The sequence below is a fragment of the Symphalangus syndactylus genome, chromosome 21 (assembly GCF_028878055.3).
Source record: "Symphalangus syndactylus isolate Jambi chromosome 21, NHGRI_mSymSyn1-v2.1_pri, whole genome shotgun sequence".
NCBI classification, from domain to species: Eukaryota; Metazoa; Chordata; class Mammalia; order Primates; family Hylobatidae; genus Symphalangus; species Symphalangus syndactylus.
In genome coordinates, this window is record NC_072443.2 from 80,580,273 (window position 1) to 80,598,666 (window position 18,394).

At 40.1% G+C, this 18,394-nt stretch overlaps 2 protein-coding genes across 2 annotated transcripts in view; one reads left to right on the forward strand and one right to left on the reverse strand.

The window, feature by feature from the left end:
* Positions 1-13,154, forward strand: part of THOC7 (THO complex subunit 7) — a 42,095-nt gene extending 28,941 nt beyond the window's left edge. The window contains exon 8 of the mRNA XM_055259981.2: positions 481-13,154. Within this exon, the coding sequence (XP_055115956.1) occupies positions 481-548 (68 nt within the window). The 3' untranslated portion in view covers positions 549-13,154. The remainder of the gene's footprint in view (positions 1-480) is intronic.
* Positions 945-15,152, reverse strand: C21H3orf49 (chromosome 21 C3orf49 homolog). The gene is made up of 6 exons (XM_055259980.2): positions 15,028-15,152; positions 11,078-11,400; positions 6,921-7,045; positions 3,445-3,558; positions 2,823-2,987; positions 945-995 (listed from the first exon to the last, which is right to left on the reverse strand). The coding sequence occupies exons 1-6, from the start codon at positions 15,150-15,152 to the stop codon at positions 945-947; spliced, it is 903 nt and encodes a 300-aa protein (XP_055115955.2).
* Between the last annotated feature and the right edge of the window lie 3,242 nt (positions 15,153-18,394).

Consider the following 18,394-nt stretch of genomic DNA (forward strand, 5'->3'; position numbering starts at 1 on the left):
TAAGACCCATTTTTTTTTTTTTTTAAGACAGTCTTGCTCTGTCACCCAGGCTGGAGTACAGTGGCACAATCTTGGCTCACTGCAATCCTCACCTTGCAGGCCCAAGTGATTCTCCTGCCTCAGCCTCCCGAGTAGCTGGAATTACAGGTGCATGCCACCACACCCAGCTAATTTTAGTATTTTTAGTAGAGACGGGGTTTTACCATGTAGGCCAGGCTGGTCTTGAATTCCTGACCTCAGGTGATCCACCTGGTTCGACCTCCCAAAGTGCTGGGATTACAGGCATGAGCCACCAGACCCTGCCCGGATTTTTTTTTTTAAGTGAAATCTATCACATAAATTTTAAAGTTTGATTCAACTAGTAGCCATCTTTGCTTTAATTGTATTGGCTAATAAAGGATAAACATGTTTTCATGTGTTCATTGAATATAAAATATAGGCAAACTTGACTAAGGTTTTTTGTTTCCTTCTCAATTACAGATGATGAAAAACTCTCAGAGGTAGAAGAAGCTCAGGAAGCAAGCATGGAAACAGATCCTAAACCATAGACAGGCTAATTGCCCACCACTCCTAGGAATATTGAAATAGCTACATGACCATAATGTGTTTAAAATGTGGTATGCTCTTGAGATATTTAAAGTTTTGGCAGTACAATACTCTGTTTTTAAGTATGAATGTATTTCATTCATATTTCCTCACACAAAGGAAAATGACTTCAGTATAGATTTGTTTTTATTAAAATGCATTTTTTATTCTTAAGTGGTAGGAAGCAACATCCAAAAATGCTTAATAACATGCTTTTAACCTGCATATGTTTGTGCTCATTAATATTCTAGGTAGTTTTTAACTGGTAACATTGATTGGCTTACAAAATAAGTTGAAAATTGTTAGAAGCTGGCATTTCTAGGATGTACATGGGAAAATGGGCCAATTTCTGGAAATGGTTACACTTCTGAAAACAGAGTGTAGGAAGAGGCTTTAGGAGGACCATGAACCTGTGAAATTACATGCAAAATGTTAGTGGTGTATGCTTATTGTGGAGAGAGGTTCCAGGCTGTTAAAAGTCGCTGGTATGAGAGGTAATTATAAGATACAAAGTAAAATAATGCACATTACTTTCTATTATCTCTCCTTAGTATGTGAGGAATATGGTTCTCAAATGTTTTGTTGATCTGTTTTCTCTACTGTTTTGTTCTTTAGGAATCATTTTCAATAGAAAAAATGTATTGATAAAGTGAAGAGTTGTTTGAAGTAAATAGTTTGTTAAGATTGTCTTGCATAGGCCAGGCACGGTGGCTCACACCTGTAATCCCAGCGCTTTGGAAGGCCGAGGCGGGCAGATCACCTGAGGTCAGGAGTTCGAGACCAGCCTGACCAACCCCGTCTCTACTAAAAAAAAATATAAAATTAGCCTGGTGTGGTGGCACATGCCTATAATCCCAGCTACTCAGGAGGCTGAGGCAGGAGAATCACTTGAACCCAGGAGGCGAAGGTTGTGGTGAGCCAAGGTTGTGCCATTGCACTCCAGCCTGGGCAACAAGAGTGAAATTCTGTCTAAAAAAAATAAAAAAGATTGTCTTGCATAAAGAATTTATAATCTTTTTAAAAATTAAGCTAAGGCTGAATCACTTGTAATTTTCTTAAGTATTTCATTATATGTGTGATACTTGTTCAGCTCCATCCTTATCCATTTATTTTAGTTCAGAAACATGACACTTTGCATGAATCATGCCTTAATGATGTTACATTTTTGTAATTTTAATAATAATTTTTATCTTTAAAAATGAAAGTTTAAAATTAGCTCAGTTGTAGTCATATTAAAAGTGTCATAATACCTATAAATGCTTCCTCTAATTTCATCTGGCAAGTCATGGGAGAAATTTCTTTGCAGAATTGCTATGCTGTGACAAATGTTTTTATTTTCCATTATTAGTAAGAATTATGAGACAAAAATTTGCCTATACTGACTCAGAATTAAAAATCCATTTTTCTTTTTTTTTCTTTTCTGTGACAGGGTCTTGCCCTGTCATCCAGGCTGGAGTGCAGTGGCTTGATCACAGCTCACTGTAGCCTTGACCTCCCAGGCTTAAGCAATTCTTCTATGTCAGCCTCCCGAGTAGCTGGGACTACAGGCAACACATCGCCATACCCAGCTAATTTTTAAAAATTTTTCGTAGTGACAGATTCTCACTATATTGCACAAGCTGGTCTCAAACTCCTGGGTTCACATGACCCACCCACCTTAGCCTCCCAAAGTGCTGGGAGCATAGACGTGAGCCACTGTGCCCCAAATACCAGTTTTTCAAAAAAGTTATTTATTTTTTAAAGGACTATTGGGTAGAATTTTTTTTTAAAATGCTGCCTTCGTATCCCCACCCCCATTGATTAATTCACTAGAGAGATTTATTCAGGATTAAGTACCAAAAGATAAGAATCTCTTGGAAGACAACTTTTATTTATTTATTTATTTTCGAGATGGAGTCTTGTGCTGTCGCCTAGGCTGGAGTGCAGTGGTGTGATCTCAGCTCACTCCAGCCTCTGCCTCCCAGGTTCAAGCAATTCTCCTGCCTCAGCCTCTCGAGTAGCTGGGATTACAGGCGCCTGCCACCACGCCTGGCTAATTTTTGTATTTTTAGTAGAGATAGGGTTTCACCATGTTGGCCAGGCTGGTTTTGAACTCCAGACATCAAGGGATCCACCCGCCTTGGCCTCCTAAAGTGCTGAGATTACAGGCATGAGCCACCATGCCCAGCCTAGGGAAGATAACTTTTAAAGAATCGGGAACAAAGTCAGAAGCAGCAGCAGGTACATGGGAAACACACATTTTTTAATTTATACTTCATCATGGTTCTCTTGGATATCCTCTGGAACTGTTTAGAAGACTGAAGAATTTCATCCCCCAGAAACTCACACTGTTGAAGCTCAGCATGTCTTTGGGCCAATAGCTTCATGGATTTATCAGTCACTGTTTCTATGAGGTCATCCACCTATGACAGATAAATACAAAGAAATGAAGCCATGTGTTGGAAAGCCTTGTCAAAATCAAAGGGGTAGTTGCTTTTCCTGAGAGAAGAGTTCTGGAACTGGTGGACATTTTGCAAGTCTTAAAATATTATTCTAATTCAAGTCATAGCAAATGGAGCTTGAAAGCGTACATTTACCACCCAGTGATAAAGACGATCTCAGTTCTTCTGAAAAGAAACCTATGTATATGCCTTCATTTTAATTGAATTCATTTAATATTTATCAGCTACACACCATCATCCTAGGTGTCCTTAGCAATCCTTTAGCCACTTTCAGAATGCCCCCCTTGCTAACATTATTTCTTAATGCTAATCATTAATTTCATCCCACAACCATGCTGTCTAGCAGGGCTGTGCGTTTGCTTAAGCCTGGCTGTCTGATGCTTCTGAGACTCAAAAGTTAAAAGCCTTTGTCCACTACCTGCATTTGAAGCTTTCCTACTGTCAAGTCTGATTTTTGAAGGATGTTTTCCATGCCACGCTTCTTTTTTTTAAGTGCTGGAAAGTATGGTCTCTTTTTTGGTGAATATGGCCCCTATGGTAAAAATGCAAAACACATCAGATTAGGAACTACCAACATTATTTATGTGATGGTGCTTAAACAAGAGTTCTCACCCCTGGGACATTATCTTATAAACTGAACATTTGCCACATAACAATATTGGATTGGAGACTGTATTCATATTATTCTCCACACCCCAAGTATCTTCTTTGTGCTTAGAGCTCTCTTTGAAGAGATCTATAGGGTGCAGAGAAATGAGATTGTCTGGCTCTGAAAGAATATACAGCATCAGGGAAAAAGCAGGTCATTCATAAGGGGAAGAAGAAATTGCCTCTGCAGCTGCTGAGCACAGTGAGAGTGTGGGGCCGTTGTGGACCAGTGCCCCAGAAAGCTCATTATCAGTGGATCTAGTTGTTAATTTGGTCTCGTTTCTGCAGGTTTCCTTATTTTCACGGCAGTCATGTCTTCAAACATAAAAAGAAAGCTCTGGGTTCTTTTCACCCCATGCCTGATACTTTTCCCATTGTCCCTGGCTTACTGGTTACAAGTACCTGTCCTAATATAGTGTTGCAATTGGAAATCATTCCCAGGTCATGGCTCCAAGCTAATATGCCCTTTTTAGTCTTACTGAGTTTACTCTTCCTTCCCCTTGTGCTTAATAATTAGCATTAGGACTATTGTGAGACCTACACAAAGTAGGATATGGGACCACATCTGGGTCCTACCCTTTGCCTTTACAAATGGAGTCTGCTGAACCACTGCTACCCTGCCAGCTTGCCCAGCTCAAATGTCACTTGCAGAATCTTCCCCGATCTATCTAAAGTAAGACCCCTCTTTTTCCTCTTTCGTAAAACCCAGTATTTTTTCCTGTTAAGCACCTAGCATAGTAGCATCCTTGGCAGTTACTACGTTATGTCTGTGTTTATTGAATACAACTATGGTAAAATCTAGTGCCTAGGCAAGTTTTGTAAAGCAGGACTAGTTGGGGCTGGTATGGACTGAAGAGACCACACCTCTTGCAGTACCCTGGTGCAGCTCCTGCTTGTTGCCATGAGGAATTGGCCTAGTATTTTCAAATCTTTTTATTTTTCAAAAGAAAGTTGAAAACCCAGAATTGTATTAGAAATATCCTAATTTTTAAATGTAGACAATTAATTCAAATACATATATATATTTTAGGATGAGGTCTCACTCTGTTGTCCAGGCTGGAGAGCAGTGGCATGATCATGGCTCACTAAAGCCTCGACCTCTGTGGGCTCTGGTGATCCTCCCACCTCAGCCTCCTGAGGAGCTGGGACTAAAAGTGTGTACCACCATGCCCAGGTAATTTTTATATTTTTTTTGTAGAGATGGGGTTTTGCCATGTTGCCCAGGCTGGTATCAACCTCCTGAGCTCAAGTGATCCTCCCTCACCAGCCTCCCAAAGTGCCAGGATTACAGACATGAGCCACCACACCCAGCCAATTCAAATATATTTTTGAGAACATTCTGAGGGCTAAACAAAACATTTTTATAGCTAGTTGACAACCTCTGATCTAACACCTTTGATGGACAGAAATTCTTAATCATAGCCAAATTGCTTCGTCTTTATGATTATTGTTATGTGTGTCCTAAGAAGTGTTTCTCTATCCTGAAGTCATGAAGATATTCTTATTGTCCTCCAGGAGTTTTAAGATTTTTGCCTTTTCCACTCAAATCTATAACTGAACAGAAATTAATCTTTGTATATGGTGTGAGATAGGGATCAATTTTCATTTTTTTCTATATGAATGCCCACTTGTTCCAGCAACATTTGTTCAAAAGATTACCCTTACCCCACTGCTGTGTGGTGCTATGGTTTAATGTCTATCTCTTCTATTTGACTGTAAGTTCCACAGAAGCAAGACCATGTCCATTGGATCACCCTATACCCCCCAAACCTACAAACTGCCTAAAACATAATAGGGGCACAATGAATACGAACCTAGCACACAAAAGGCAAAAATTCAAAACTAATATCAGTGCACTCTGACAGTGGTGTTCCAGAGCAGCACTGTTCACTGTAACTTTCTGTGAAGATGGAAATGTTCTCTATCTGTGCTGTATAGGACAGCCACTAACTAGGTGTGATTATTGGCCATTTGAAACGTAGCTAGTGCAACTGGGGAACTGCACTTCTAATTTTATTTAATTTTAATTAACATAGGTGGTGACATGTAGCTATTGACTAGCATATTGGACAGTATAGTTAATCTATAGCATCGCAATTACTACTAAGGACTCTAGAGCCAGGTGTTCCCGGGTTTGAAACTTGGCTCTGTCACTTACGTGGGCAAATTACTTAAACTCTCAGTACCATCCCTAAAATAAGAATAATATTGCTACCTACATTATAGGGCTGTTGTAAGGATTATCTGAGTTGATATTTTTAAAGCACTTAGAGTTTGGAACATAGCTTTAAGGTAAGTCTTATATCTAAAATAATAGTTCATGGTTCTATTTTTGAAAAATAGTCTGGGCAATTTAGGATCAAACATACATACGTGGCCGGTCACGGTGGCTTACATCTGTAATTCCAGCACTTTGAGAGACCAAGGCAGGTGGATCACTTGAGGCCAGGAGTTCGAGACGAGACTGACCAACATGGTGAAACCCTGTCTCTACTAAAAATACAAAAATTAACCAGGCATGGTTGTGCACTCCTGTAGTTCCAGTTAGATGGGAGGCTGAGGTAAGAGAATCACTTGAACCCAGGAGACGGAGGTTGCAGTGAGCTGAAATTGTGCCACTGCACTCCAGCCTGGGCAACAGAGTGAGACTCTGTCTCAAAACAAACAAACACGCACAAAAAAACCCATGCTTACCTATGGATAAGTAAAAGCATTGGTTTGGAGAGTCCTAGATAATCTACGCTGCACTTTCTGTGTTGTACATACGGCTGTTTACATTTCAGTTTCAATGAAAATTAAGATTAAAAATTCAGCTCCTCAGTTGCACTGACCACATTTCAAAGTCTCAAAGCCAAATGCGGCTAACGGCTACTATATTGGACAATGTACACTTACATCTCCACCGAAAGTTCCATTCGACAGTGCTGGTCTAATGAGTTCCACTCCACATAGTATGTACAGATAGGCCAGAATGCTAATATACTAACATTTGAAGAGTGAGAAAGTCAGTTATAAAAATCCAAACTCCACTGTTGCCCAGATGTAGTAGAAGCTGAACAATTTGAGCTTAGAAGTAGAAGAATCTGACCCAGAGAGTACCCTAAATTCTTGGAGAGGAGACAGAAGCAGCAGATTTAAAGGGCTTATTGTGGAGGACTCATGGTGGGAGAGAACTTGGTTTTTGCAAAATCTCTAGACATTGAGTTATGTGTAAGTCTTCAGAGGCAAATTTGTTTAGCGTTTTACCTTTTGCAGTCCTGAAGGAAGAGATGTCACAGATAACCGCTTGGTGGTTCTCCTGGCCCGAAGGAGTGTATTTCCCTGGGTTATCTCCTCTGTCTCTGCCTCTACAACATCAAGTTGTATAGTCGCTTCGAGAAAGGGGGATAAAGGAATCTGTAAGGATCACAATGAGGAACACATTCTTCCTATTAAAAATACAGTATTCTTAGAAGACAGCATCACATGCTGCTTCAGTAGCTTTTTTTCTTTAGAGTTAAAAATAAAAAATTGATTTGCTCTTCCCAATCTTACACTTTCTCCTGCACACATTTGCCTTTTGTTATGGTCATGACCTAAGTGGACACCAACCCAGTCTTTGACAAGGTAGCTACCTCTGTCTCTCTTCGAGATTTAAGTTTTTCCCCTGAACCATTGTAGAATTAGAAAAGTAACCCTCTAACATGCAAGGCCCTCCCTTGGGTATTCATTGTGGATTAAAGCAAATTTTCTATCTATTTTCGAGAAATGTGGCTCAAGGCTCGATCATTTACATACCATTGATTTGTCTTTCCTATATCCAGGAGCCAGGTGAACTTTGGATTCCTTAGCATTTTAAAACATATCAATTCAGTTCTTAACTCCATAAATGTATTTATAAAGGAAACTTTAAAACACTACCATAAATTATGACTAGTATCATAAATAGGCATTAAAATTAAATACTATGTTATTTTTTGCAGAAGGCACTAAACCTGAGGTTACTCTCTTTTTCTTTTCTTTTTTCTTTTTTTTTTTTCTGAGACGGAGTCTCGCTGTGTCGCCCAGGCTGGAGTGCAGTGGTGTGATCTAGGCTCACTGCAAGCTCTGCCTCCCGGGTTCAGGCCATTCTCCTGCCTCAGCCTCTCGAGCAGCTGGGACTACAGGTACTCTCTTTTTCTTAAAAAAGGGGGTCACTAAATGAGACATTTTCCTTGATGTATTCAAAAGGATGACAGCATTGGGGAAAGGGTGTTTGCAATTTGCTGTGTGTTACACTGTTCCTTCATGCTGTGTGCACACCTAAAATCATCTTGTTGCTTAAAGTCCATTGATAAGGACTTCTCTGGGAGCCTCAGACCTCAATGAATACATTAGCCTACTTGACACTTCCACTTGGCTATTTGGCAGGGACCTCAAGTCAGCAAGTCTAGCTGGAACTCATGACTTATTTTTCAATCCAGGTCCATTGCTCCTTATCTTAGTTTATGATGCCTCCACCTTCAAAGCAAGTGCTCAATCCAGAAATTCTTCCCTCTCCCCCACCCTTCACTGTCCAACTCTTCCCCAACTGTTGTAACTTCTACCTATGCTTATTTCTCCCTTTATCTCGCCATTCCCACTGCCATGACTAATCCAAGCTAATGTCATTCCTTGCCTGAAAGAATGTACGGGTGCTTATTGTTCTTCCTGCATTTGCGCTTACCCTCATCCAATCCACTCTACACTAAAAGATAGCCAAAGCTATCTTTTAAGAATGCAAATCAGATTATATAAATCCCCAGCTTGAAAGTATCCAATGGTTTCTTATCACCCTTAGAAGAAAGTTAAAAATTCTCAATGTGTGCTATGACAGGCACCCTTACAACCTAATTCAACCAGCCTCTCCTTAGCTCTCTGTGTTCCAGCCTCCACTGGATTTCTTTCATTTCCTAATTGTGCCTGGTGCTCTTGATATTGTGACTTGAACATGCTCTCCCTTATTCCTGGGAAACTGTTCTCCCCGCTCCACCTTGTGTAAGCCATCTTTATGTCTTAGACATCCTTCAGATTTCAATTTAGTTGTCCCTTCCTTGGGGAAGCCTTTCCTGAGACCCCTCCCCTAAAGTTAGAGCACCCATGATTTCTTTCAATAGCATCCTGTGCTCTTGGAACAAATGTAATTTTCTGCATGTTTGAAAGCCCCTCTATGCTATAACTCCACGAGGGACGGACTATGTCTGTCCTATATGCTACTCTATCCCAAATATTGTGGCTGTCTTGTAATAAGTACTTAGCAGATATTTGTTAAATAGATAAAAACACGTTTTGAAGGTCAGCAGGGAAGAGCAACTGATTTTGGGCCACAACAAAGGGTATTAATGTTTGAGCTACATCCTAAAGGATGAGCATTTTTTCTGGAGAAATCTTAGTTGATATTTGTTATTCTAACTAAGATAAAAATAAACCAGTGCACAGATTAAGAGTAGAAATTTGATCCTCTGTTTTCTGCTGGATTCTTCAATTCCAGCCCCAGCAATATAGAAGCATATCCTCTTTGTTCTTTCCAACAGAAATATACAGCTCAATCCATACCACGTAGTTGCTAGATGCTTGGATGCTTGTATTAGTGACCGCTTTTTCCAGAACACAGAGTTTGTTTGAAAGTAGTTGGCTGGAAACCATCAGGTTTTGTTTTTTTTTTCCTGGAAAAAGCACACATCAGTTTTGTTGCCTGATCATGGTGTGTAAAATGTGAGGTTGTATGTATATTTACATATACTATAAGAGCTGTGTGTTTCCTGATTCTGTGCTGTGAAGGACATTAAAAAGCTACAGAGGATATATAGAGCAGTGAAATTATTCTGTATGATACTGTAATGGTGGATGCATGTTATGATAGGGTATGACATAAAAGTAGGTATTTGTCAAATCCCACAGAACTGCACAATATAAAGGGGGAACCCTAATGTAAACAATAACTTCAGTTAATAATAGTAATATATCAATATTGGTTCATTGATTGTAAATGTACCACTGTAAAGCAAGATGTTAATAATAGGAGCTATGGGAATCAGGGAAGGGAGGGCATATATGGGAACTCTACATTTTCTGTTCAATTTTTCTGTAAATATAAAAGTGCTATAAAAATAGACTTTTTCTTTTCTTTTCTTTTCTTTTTTGAGACAGGGTCTCTTTCTGTTGCCCAGGCTGGAGTGCAGTGGCATAATCTCGGCTCATGCAATCTCCGACTCGCAGATTCAAGCGATTCGCCCACCTCAGCTCCCCTAGTACGGAATACAGGCACATGCCACCATGCCTGACTAATCTTTTTTGTATTTTTGGTAGAGATGGTTTCACCATGTTGCCCAGGCTTGTCTCAAACTCCTGGGCTCAAGTGATCCATCCGCTTTGGCCTTCCAAAGAACTGGGATTACAGACGTGAGCCACTGCTCCCGGCCTAGACTCCATTTATTTTTTTGAAAGCTACAGACAACAATGCAAACGTTGGTAGTATTGTTAGTCATGACTCATAGGATGCCAAATGGCATTATTACTAGTTGCAAAGACGACTTAAAGTTAACAGTTCAAATATTGATTCTTTCACACAGTACATAGAAAGTAGATGCAATAAAGGTGAGCATTCTTTATGACTTACCAGTTATACATTTTATTCATTTAATTCTCACTACCCCCTCCACTGTTAGAAGTAGCCATGTGAAAGTCTGCATCACTACTTTTTCCAGAAACAAAACCAAAAATCCCCCTTGAGTTTGACTTTGCAATAAATATATACATGTATATATGAATATACACACACGTATATATTTAAATAAACAGTGACTTTAAACTGATTAGAACACTGTTTAATTGAACTGGGAGGAACCTCCAAGGCAATCCAATTCAGTGCTTCTCAAAAGGTATGAGCAAGGTCAGGCGTGGTGGCTCACACCTGTAATCCCAGCACTTTGGGAGGCCGAGGCAAATGGATCACCTGAGGTCAGGAGTTCAAGACCAGCCTGGCCAATATGGTGAAACCCCATCTCTAGTAAAAATACAAAACTTAGCTGGGCGTGGTGGCACGCTCCTGTAGTTCCAGCTACTCAGGAGGCTGAGGGAGGAAAATTGCTTGAACCCGGAAGGCAGAGGTTGCAGTGAGCCGAGATCATGCCTCTGCACTACAGCCTGGGTGATAGAGCGAGATTCCATCTAAACACACACACACTCACACACACACACACACACAAAACGGTATGAACATACAAGCCAACTGAGGATCTTGCTAAAGTGTGGCTTCTGACTCAGAAGGTCCCAGGTAGGGCCTGAGATTCTGCATTTCAGACAAGCTCCTCAGGGATACCATACTGGTGTAGCGTGATAATCCATTCTAATTTCACTCTTCCTCTTGGCCTCAACCCAAAGACAAATTGCCCAAATTTGGTTACCATTCTCTGACAGCTTTCTCATTTTTGCTGTAAATAACTTGGGAGATGGAAACTCCTTGACAATCCTAGGGATTCGAAGGCTCTGCGTGTTTGACAGGAGGGCTTCCTTATGGTCAGTGGAGCCCTCTTGGCTGGCACTTGCTGACTTGCTTCTATATTTGTAGGACAGCATCCTCCCAAAAGCAGTCTTCACTTTCGTCTTCAAATTACTTTTCTGATTTTGCTGGCTTTCATGAAATCCCATGTCACTATCACTGGATGATTCCTCTTTAGGGACCAATACATTTTGTTTTAGTAAGTTGGTAGACACAGCTCTGTGCCATCTAAACAAAATAAAAATGGTTCATATTAGGGAAACTGTAAAGTTAAAAGTGAAAAATTTAAATCATTAAAACACAAACTTCAAATGTGAACCAATTATACAATTCAGAAGAAAAAAAAGAAATTGAAGACCAAGAATCAAATCACAGAAAAACAAAGCCAAAGCAACTACTTGGTGTTTTGTTACCAAATTATAGTAATCTGGCTGCTATTTAATTTAAACACAGTACTGTTAGAGGTAGGTTATATTATTATCTTCATTTTACTTATGAGTAAACTGAGACATAGGTTAAATTAATTGACCAAGGGCTGAATGCAGACTTCAATCCAGGTCTGACTGTTGGAATCCATTAACTTATATTGGCAAACTGGCAATCTTATTTCAGTGATAGTTTGAAATGGTTTTTGCTAGATTTGGCAGTTTCAAAGGGAAAGTAGTAAAAGATGAGAGAGTCTGCTAGGGTAGTCAATAAGGAGTAACCTCCAAGGCCCCATAAATACTGCATTTACATAAAACACTCATTTAGATAACATACTGTAAACTCATATATAGTGACTATGTGTACCATCTTCATAATTTTGGCATATTTTATTTTACACAATAGACTAAACAATAGACAACATTTCCTGATAGCTTTCTGTGTGCTAAACACTCTTCCAAGTGCTTTCATGTGTATAACATAATTTAATCTTTATATTCTCATCTCTGCTTCACACATGAAGAAATTAAAGCTTGGAGAGATTAAACAATTTATGTCCAGATTATCTATCTGATCCTGAGGTCTGTGTTGTTAACTACTATGCTAGAGTATCACCTATACCGTGATACAATTATTACCTAATATTCTTCCTCAATTAACTATTTTTTGTTAGCTTCACCCAAAGTAATAATATCCATGAAATTTCGGTGTTTTTAAAATTAAAATTTTGATGTTGAGATCATTATAGTTCCACATGCAATTCTAAGAAATACAGGGAGGGGGCCAGGCGTGGTGGTTTACGCCTGTAATCCCAGCACTTTGGGAGGCCGAAGCGGGCAGATCACGAGGTCAGGAGATCAAGACCATCCTGGCTAACACGGTGAAACCCTGTCTCTACTAAAAACACAAAACATTAGTCGGGCGTGGTGGCGGGCGCCTGTAGTCCCAGCTACTTGGGAGGCTGAGGCAGGAGAATGGTGTGAACCTGGCCGGCAGAGCTTGCAGTGAGCCGAGATTGCGCCACTGCACTCCAGCCTGGGCGACAGAGCGAGACTCTGTCTCAAAAATAAAGAAAAAAAAGAGAAAGAAATACAGGGAGATTCCGTGTGCTCTTTATGTAGTTTCCCCAAATGGTGACATCTTACAAAACTATATTTTCACAACCAGCATATTGACATTGATACAGTCAGAATACAGAACATTTCCAGTAACACCAAGATGCCTCATGTTTTATAGCCACATCCGCTATCCACTGGTCCCCCCTTCTTAAACTGGCATCCACGAGTGTGTCTTCTGTTTGCGTAATTCTCGTCCTTTCCAGAATGTTATGTAAATGGAAATACACATCATGTAATTTTTTGAGCTATGCTTTTTTTCACTCAGCATAATTCTCTAGGCATTCATCCAGATTTTGTGTATTAATTCTTCATATCTTTTTATTGCTGAGTAATAGTCCATGACATGAATGTACCACATTTTGTTTAACTATTCACCGATTGAAGGATATTTGGGTTGTTTCCAGTTTGGGGCTATTATGAATAAAGCTGCCATAAACATTTGTGTATGGGTTTTGTATGAACGTAAGTTTTCATTTCTCTGGGTGAAATCCCAGGTTTTATATTATGCTATTACATTATATTAAATGTATAACATATATTTCTAATATGGATTAAAACCAATTTATAACCATTAATAATATTCTTCATATATTACCTAAAATATCTCACGTACCATGAGTAGCATATGTACTACTCTCCAGGAAAACACTGTTCTAAACAGAACCCAAATCATTCAGCCTTTTTCTGTAATTATATATGGGAAGTGGTTCAGTGACAGCCTGGACACTGGAGTTCAATGGTATTGGTTCAACTCAGGACAATTCCTAACTCTGTGACCTTGGGCATGTCATGTAACCTCTATAAGCGTTGGTCTTCTCATTTGAAAATGGGCATAATCTTTTCAGAATTATGAAAATAAAAGGAAATAATTCATGTGTTTGGAATCTTAAAAAGCATTCAATAAATGATACTTTTTATTACCATGTGGATCAGAACAGTGGGGAAAATGTAAAAGGCAAGGAGGGAGCCCACACTAGAGGGCAAAATAAGGGAGAAGCTAGCAGCCTCCCTTCTGGGACCAAGGGCAGGGTTCTGCAAATTATACATATACGACTTCTAGGGGGTGCTATTCAATTTCGTCCTTAGACTTGTGTAAAGTTATAATGATTTTCTGGCAGATGGCAGTAAAATGTCCTGAGGAGGGAGCACCATTTCCTAATTTGCCCAAAGATAACTTACGGGCTAGGATTAACCTCCCGTAGACCCCTCTGAGACTCCTTTAATAATAATTTAATTTTTAAGTGATTCTACTACTATAAACACGTGCACACATACACATACTCTGGCACAGAACAATGCAAATACAATTTCAGGAGATTCAGGAATTTCGAAGACCACCCATGTTAAAAGCCCAGTTCTAAGTGGTCTCAGAATCTCTAGAAGGTGTTTTCCATTCCCATCCTCCCCACTCTCATCCCCAGTCTATCGAAAACATAATTAACAAAGGTGATTTAGCTCCAGAGCCTAGGAACACAACTGCTGCAATTTCTGATATGAGCAGAACCCTCCCCTTCTTAAGTTTTTAAATATTTTTGTGTTGGTACCGAATTTATTTGGTTGTATTGCTTCCCCCGGAGCTCCTACTTTTCACTGAAAGTGGAAATCTCTGCAGTATTTTATTTTGTCCATGGAAGTTCATAAGCTTGGTCTTTGATGCTTACAGGACTCATTAAAACACCTCACTTCTACATGTCTGAGCTATAGCCCATGGACCTGGTAAGAGAGAAGCCCAAAGAAATTGGAAAATAAATCACCACACTGACTTTCCAAATTAAAATATATTATATTTTGGATGTTTCATACCTGTGTGTATGGTTTTGTCGTTGGCAAAAAATAGTAGGTCTAAGGTAGTTTTAATGTTACATTAAACAATGTGTCCATAGTGAAATGTGATTAGCACATATATCAGCAGCCCAAATTGCTGGGATAGGAGAAAGAAAGCACCGGTCGTGGACCTATTTTGAAGAATGCACTAATGACTTTTCAAAATAATAGTATTTTCGTGGGACGTGAGATGTCCAAAATTCTGATGCTGAAATATCAACATAGGATCAGTACTTATTTTAGTCTCCTATGCCACATTGAAACTCAATTTCAAGTGGAAAGGAAAGGTTTTCCCTGTTACAATTAAGACGTTTCTGATCATAAAATGAAGCTTACATTGTTGCACTAGATTTCTGGATCCAATGCAGTACCCTCCCCGCCAATCCATCCAGAGTCTTCATTTCTAAATGCAACGCTTAAAAGGACATGCCACTATGCCAAACCCAAAGACTCTCATTTGATAGAAAAGGAGATGAATATCTGTTACCTTTCTATCCCCTTCCTTTTGAATGAGCCATTTTTCTTCTTGAGTTGCTGGAATCTTCGGTACTGTCCAACTTTTCCATAGGCAATCTTAAAGGGTTCTGGTAGATACAGCTGAGCGTGGGCCATTGCTGTCAACTTCACCTGTAGTAGCTGTTTTGGATGGTTTTAGTTATTGAACTTACAGACTTCAATACAAAATCAGCCAGTGACTGAATGTACTGTCAAGGTGTGGGCTATTCGAAATAAAATACGTAGGAAATTTTTAGAGTCTTTCCCTTATTCCCTTCCAAGTGTTAAGAGACATTATTTGTGGGACTGGCCCTGTTTGCAACTTCACAGAGGTCACCAATGATGTATTTGACAGAGCTGTGTGAAATTCCATGGACCTTTGTGGAACACTTCACAGATTCTTGAACGAGGCAAATGCAGAAATGGTGATCTGATTGCCTCAACACTGGCATTTGGATAGGACAACAACAACAAAAAAAAACAAATAACAACAACAAAAAACACCCATGCACGAATTGACCACCACAGTCAGAAGTGTGTCTTTGAACTCCGAAGGGGTAGGGACCTATAGGAATACCAACGATCTGTTAATTAACACCAGTTGAGCTTCTGTTAGATCTCTCAGTTACAGCTGGTGAATGTTCTCTTGTCCTGTGGGACACATATGACAAGGCCAGTTGTTGTTTGGCCATCTCAAAGTGTACCCCAAGGGTGGTTTTCATTACATCTTGGAATTTTGTAGTGGTCTCTCAAAGTACATTGCTAAATTGAGGACCTGATCCACTCCTACCTTCCAACATTGCCCCATTTATTTCGTGGTGAAGAGCGAATTCTGCCTGGGATGGAACTTCTTACCACAAGGTGGCAGCAGACACTAGGATTTATTCCTGTCACCCTCTCCCTTTGAGTTGTTCAGTCAAATAACTAGATGCTTAACAAGAGAAACTCCTCTAGAAGGGTTCTGGGAGTTACAGGAATTACTCTGCTTTCTGTATTTGCATTAATCAATAATGTGGAGCATACTTCTCAAGCTTTCAAGCGCACACAAATTTCCTGGAGGTCTTTTTAAGATGCAGATTTTGATACAGTACATCTGGGGTGGGATCCAAGAATTTGCACTCCTAACAAACCCGCAGGTGACGCTGATGATGCCAGACTGCACTTGGAGTAGTGAGGGTCTTGTATGTTTCAGCACTGGGGAAAAGAGCTTTAAAATGGTCTGGAATGAAGTGTATAATGTTGAGGGGCTAAGAGTTAATTTGGGAATTATGCCTGAGTTCTCATTTCTAGCTTAGTTATGCGACCTTGGTCAATTCATTTTAACCTATCCATGCTTGTTTTCTCATCCCTAAAGTGGGACTACTCATAGTGCCCAAGCCATAGTTTTATGGCAAAATTCAAGTGAAATAGAAATTCTGCTTCAGCAGGGAATGAGATCCAGGAATCCATATTTTAGGAGAGTGGGTGCAGATATTCCTCTGTCTCTTATTTAGGAAACGGTGAAGTAGAGCATATCTAATATGCCTTGGCCAAATGGACATATGCTCCTCCCTGGTCTGTTTTTCCTCATCTGTTGACATCCTCAGAGCACAATAAATAATAGGTGCTTGAATAAATGAATACATGAATATTTTCTTTAGCGAGAGGGCAATATTTTTCATGCAATTATTGGCACTCCTGTCTTAATTCTGTTGTATTTCATCAATTATCTAGATGAATGAGATGAATTTTATGCTAGGAAGCAGAGCTGCTTTTATTTGTGCATGGGTGTCTATGTACATGTCTCTGTGTGTGCATGTCTGCACGTACATGTGTATGTGATAGGCTGAAACATTTGCTGCTGTGGCATCTGTGACAAAACTTCTAGGTTCCCAGAGGAGTCCTGAAGCAGATGATAGAACTAGAAGGAATGGGATGGGGTGGAAAGAGAGTATAGAGAGACCAATTTTGAGCTGTGTCTGGATTTACATTCTAGATCTACCCCTTCCAAGCTTATGAGTCCTTGGGCAGGTAACAAAAACCTCTTTGGACCTTCATTTTCTCATTCTTAAAACAGGAGTAATAACTGCTACCACCCAAGGTTCTTTGAGTCATTCAGTTATTCAACAAATATTTGCCTAGTGGTTGCCAGGCACCACCCTAGACACCAGGGATACTGCAGTGAACAACATACACAAAATCTCTGAACTCATATAACTTAATATGCTGTGGGAGATGCAGGTAACAAACAAGGGAATGAACATTTTAATTTCAGCTGGTAGTAAATGTTATGAAAAAAGTAAAAGAGGACGGTGGGATAGAGTGACTGAGGATGAGGAGTGACTTTAGATGGGGCGTTAGGAAAGCCTGTCCAGTGAGGTCATTGGTCCTGAATGCTGAACGGGGAAAAGAGCCAGTTGTGTGAAAATTTGTGTGACCCAGGCAGATGAAACAGCGTGTGCCAAAGCCCGGAGGTGGAAGAAGCCCAACGCCTTTGAAAATGTGGAAGAAAGCGGTCGGGTGCGGTGGCTCACACCTGTAATCCCAGCACTTTGGGAGGACGAGGCGGGCGGATCACGAAGTCAGGAGATTGAGACCATCCTGGCTAACACGGTGAAACCCCATCTCTACTAAAAATACAAAAAATTAGCTGGGCATGGTGACAGGCGCCTGTAGTCGCAGCTACTCAGGAGGCTGAGGCAGGAGAATGGCGTGAACCCAGGAGGCAGAGCTTGCAGTGAGCCGAGATCGCGCCACTGCACTCCAGCCTGGGCAACAGCGAGACTCCGTCTCAAAAAAAAAAAAAAAAAAAAAAGGAAATTCAGTTGTGAAGAAAATGACTAGAATCCTTGCTGAGGAATTAAAATTCTAGTGGAGGACACAGACACCAAATATGTTAACCAATAGAAAATTGCTTCAGGTACTGATAAAGAATGCTATGAGACAAATAGAAAAACAAAAACAAAATCAAAAAAGAAAAAATAAATAAATGAAAAGAAAAACAGGCCGGGCCTGGTGGCTCACGCCTGTAATCCCAGCACTTTGGGAGTCCCAGGTGGGCAGATCACAAGGTCAAGAGATCAAGACCATCCTGGCCAACATGGTGAAACCCCATCTCTACTAAAAATAGAAAAATTAGCTGGGCATGGTGGCGCATGCCTGTAGTCCCAGCTACTCAGGAGGATGAGGGAGGAGAACCTCCCAGGTTCATGCCTCCTTGCTTGAATCCAGGAGGCAGAGGTTGCAGTGAGCTGAGATCAGGCCACTGCACTCCAGCCTGGTGACAGAGCAAGACTCTGTCAAAAAAAAAAAAAGAAAGAAAGAAAGAAAAAACAAACAAATAAAAAGTAGAAAAATGTAGTAGAAAGTGACTGGGAGTC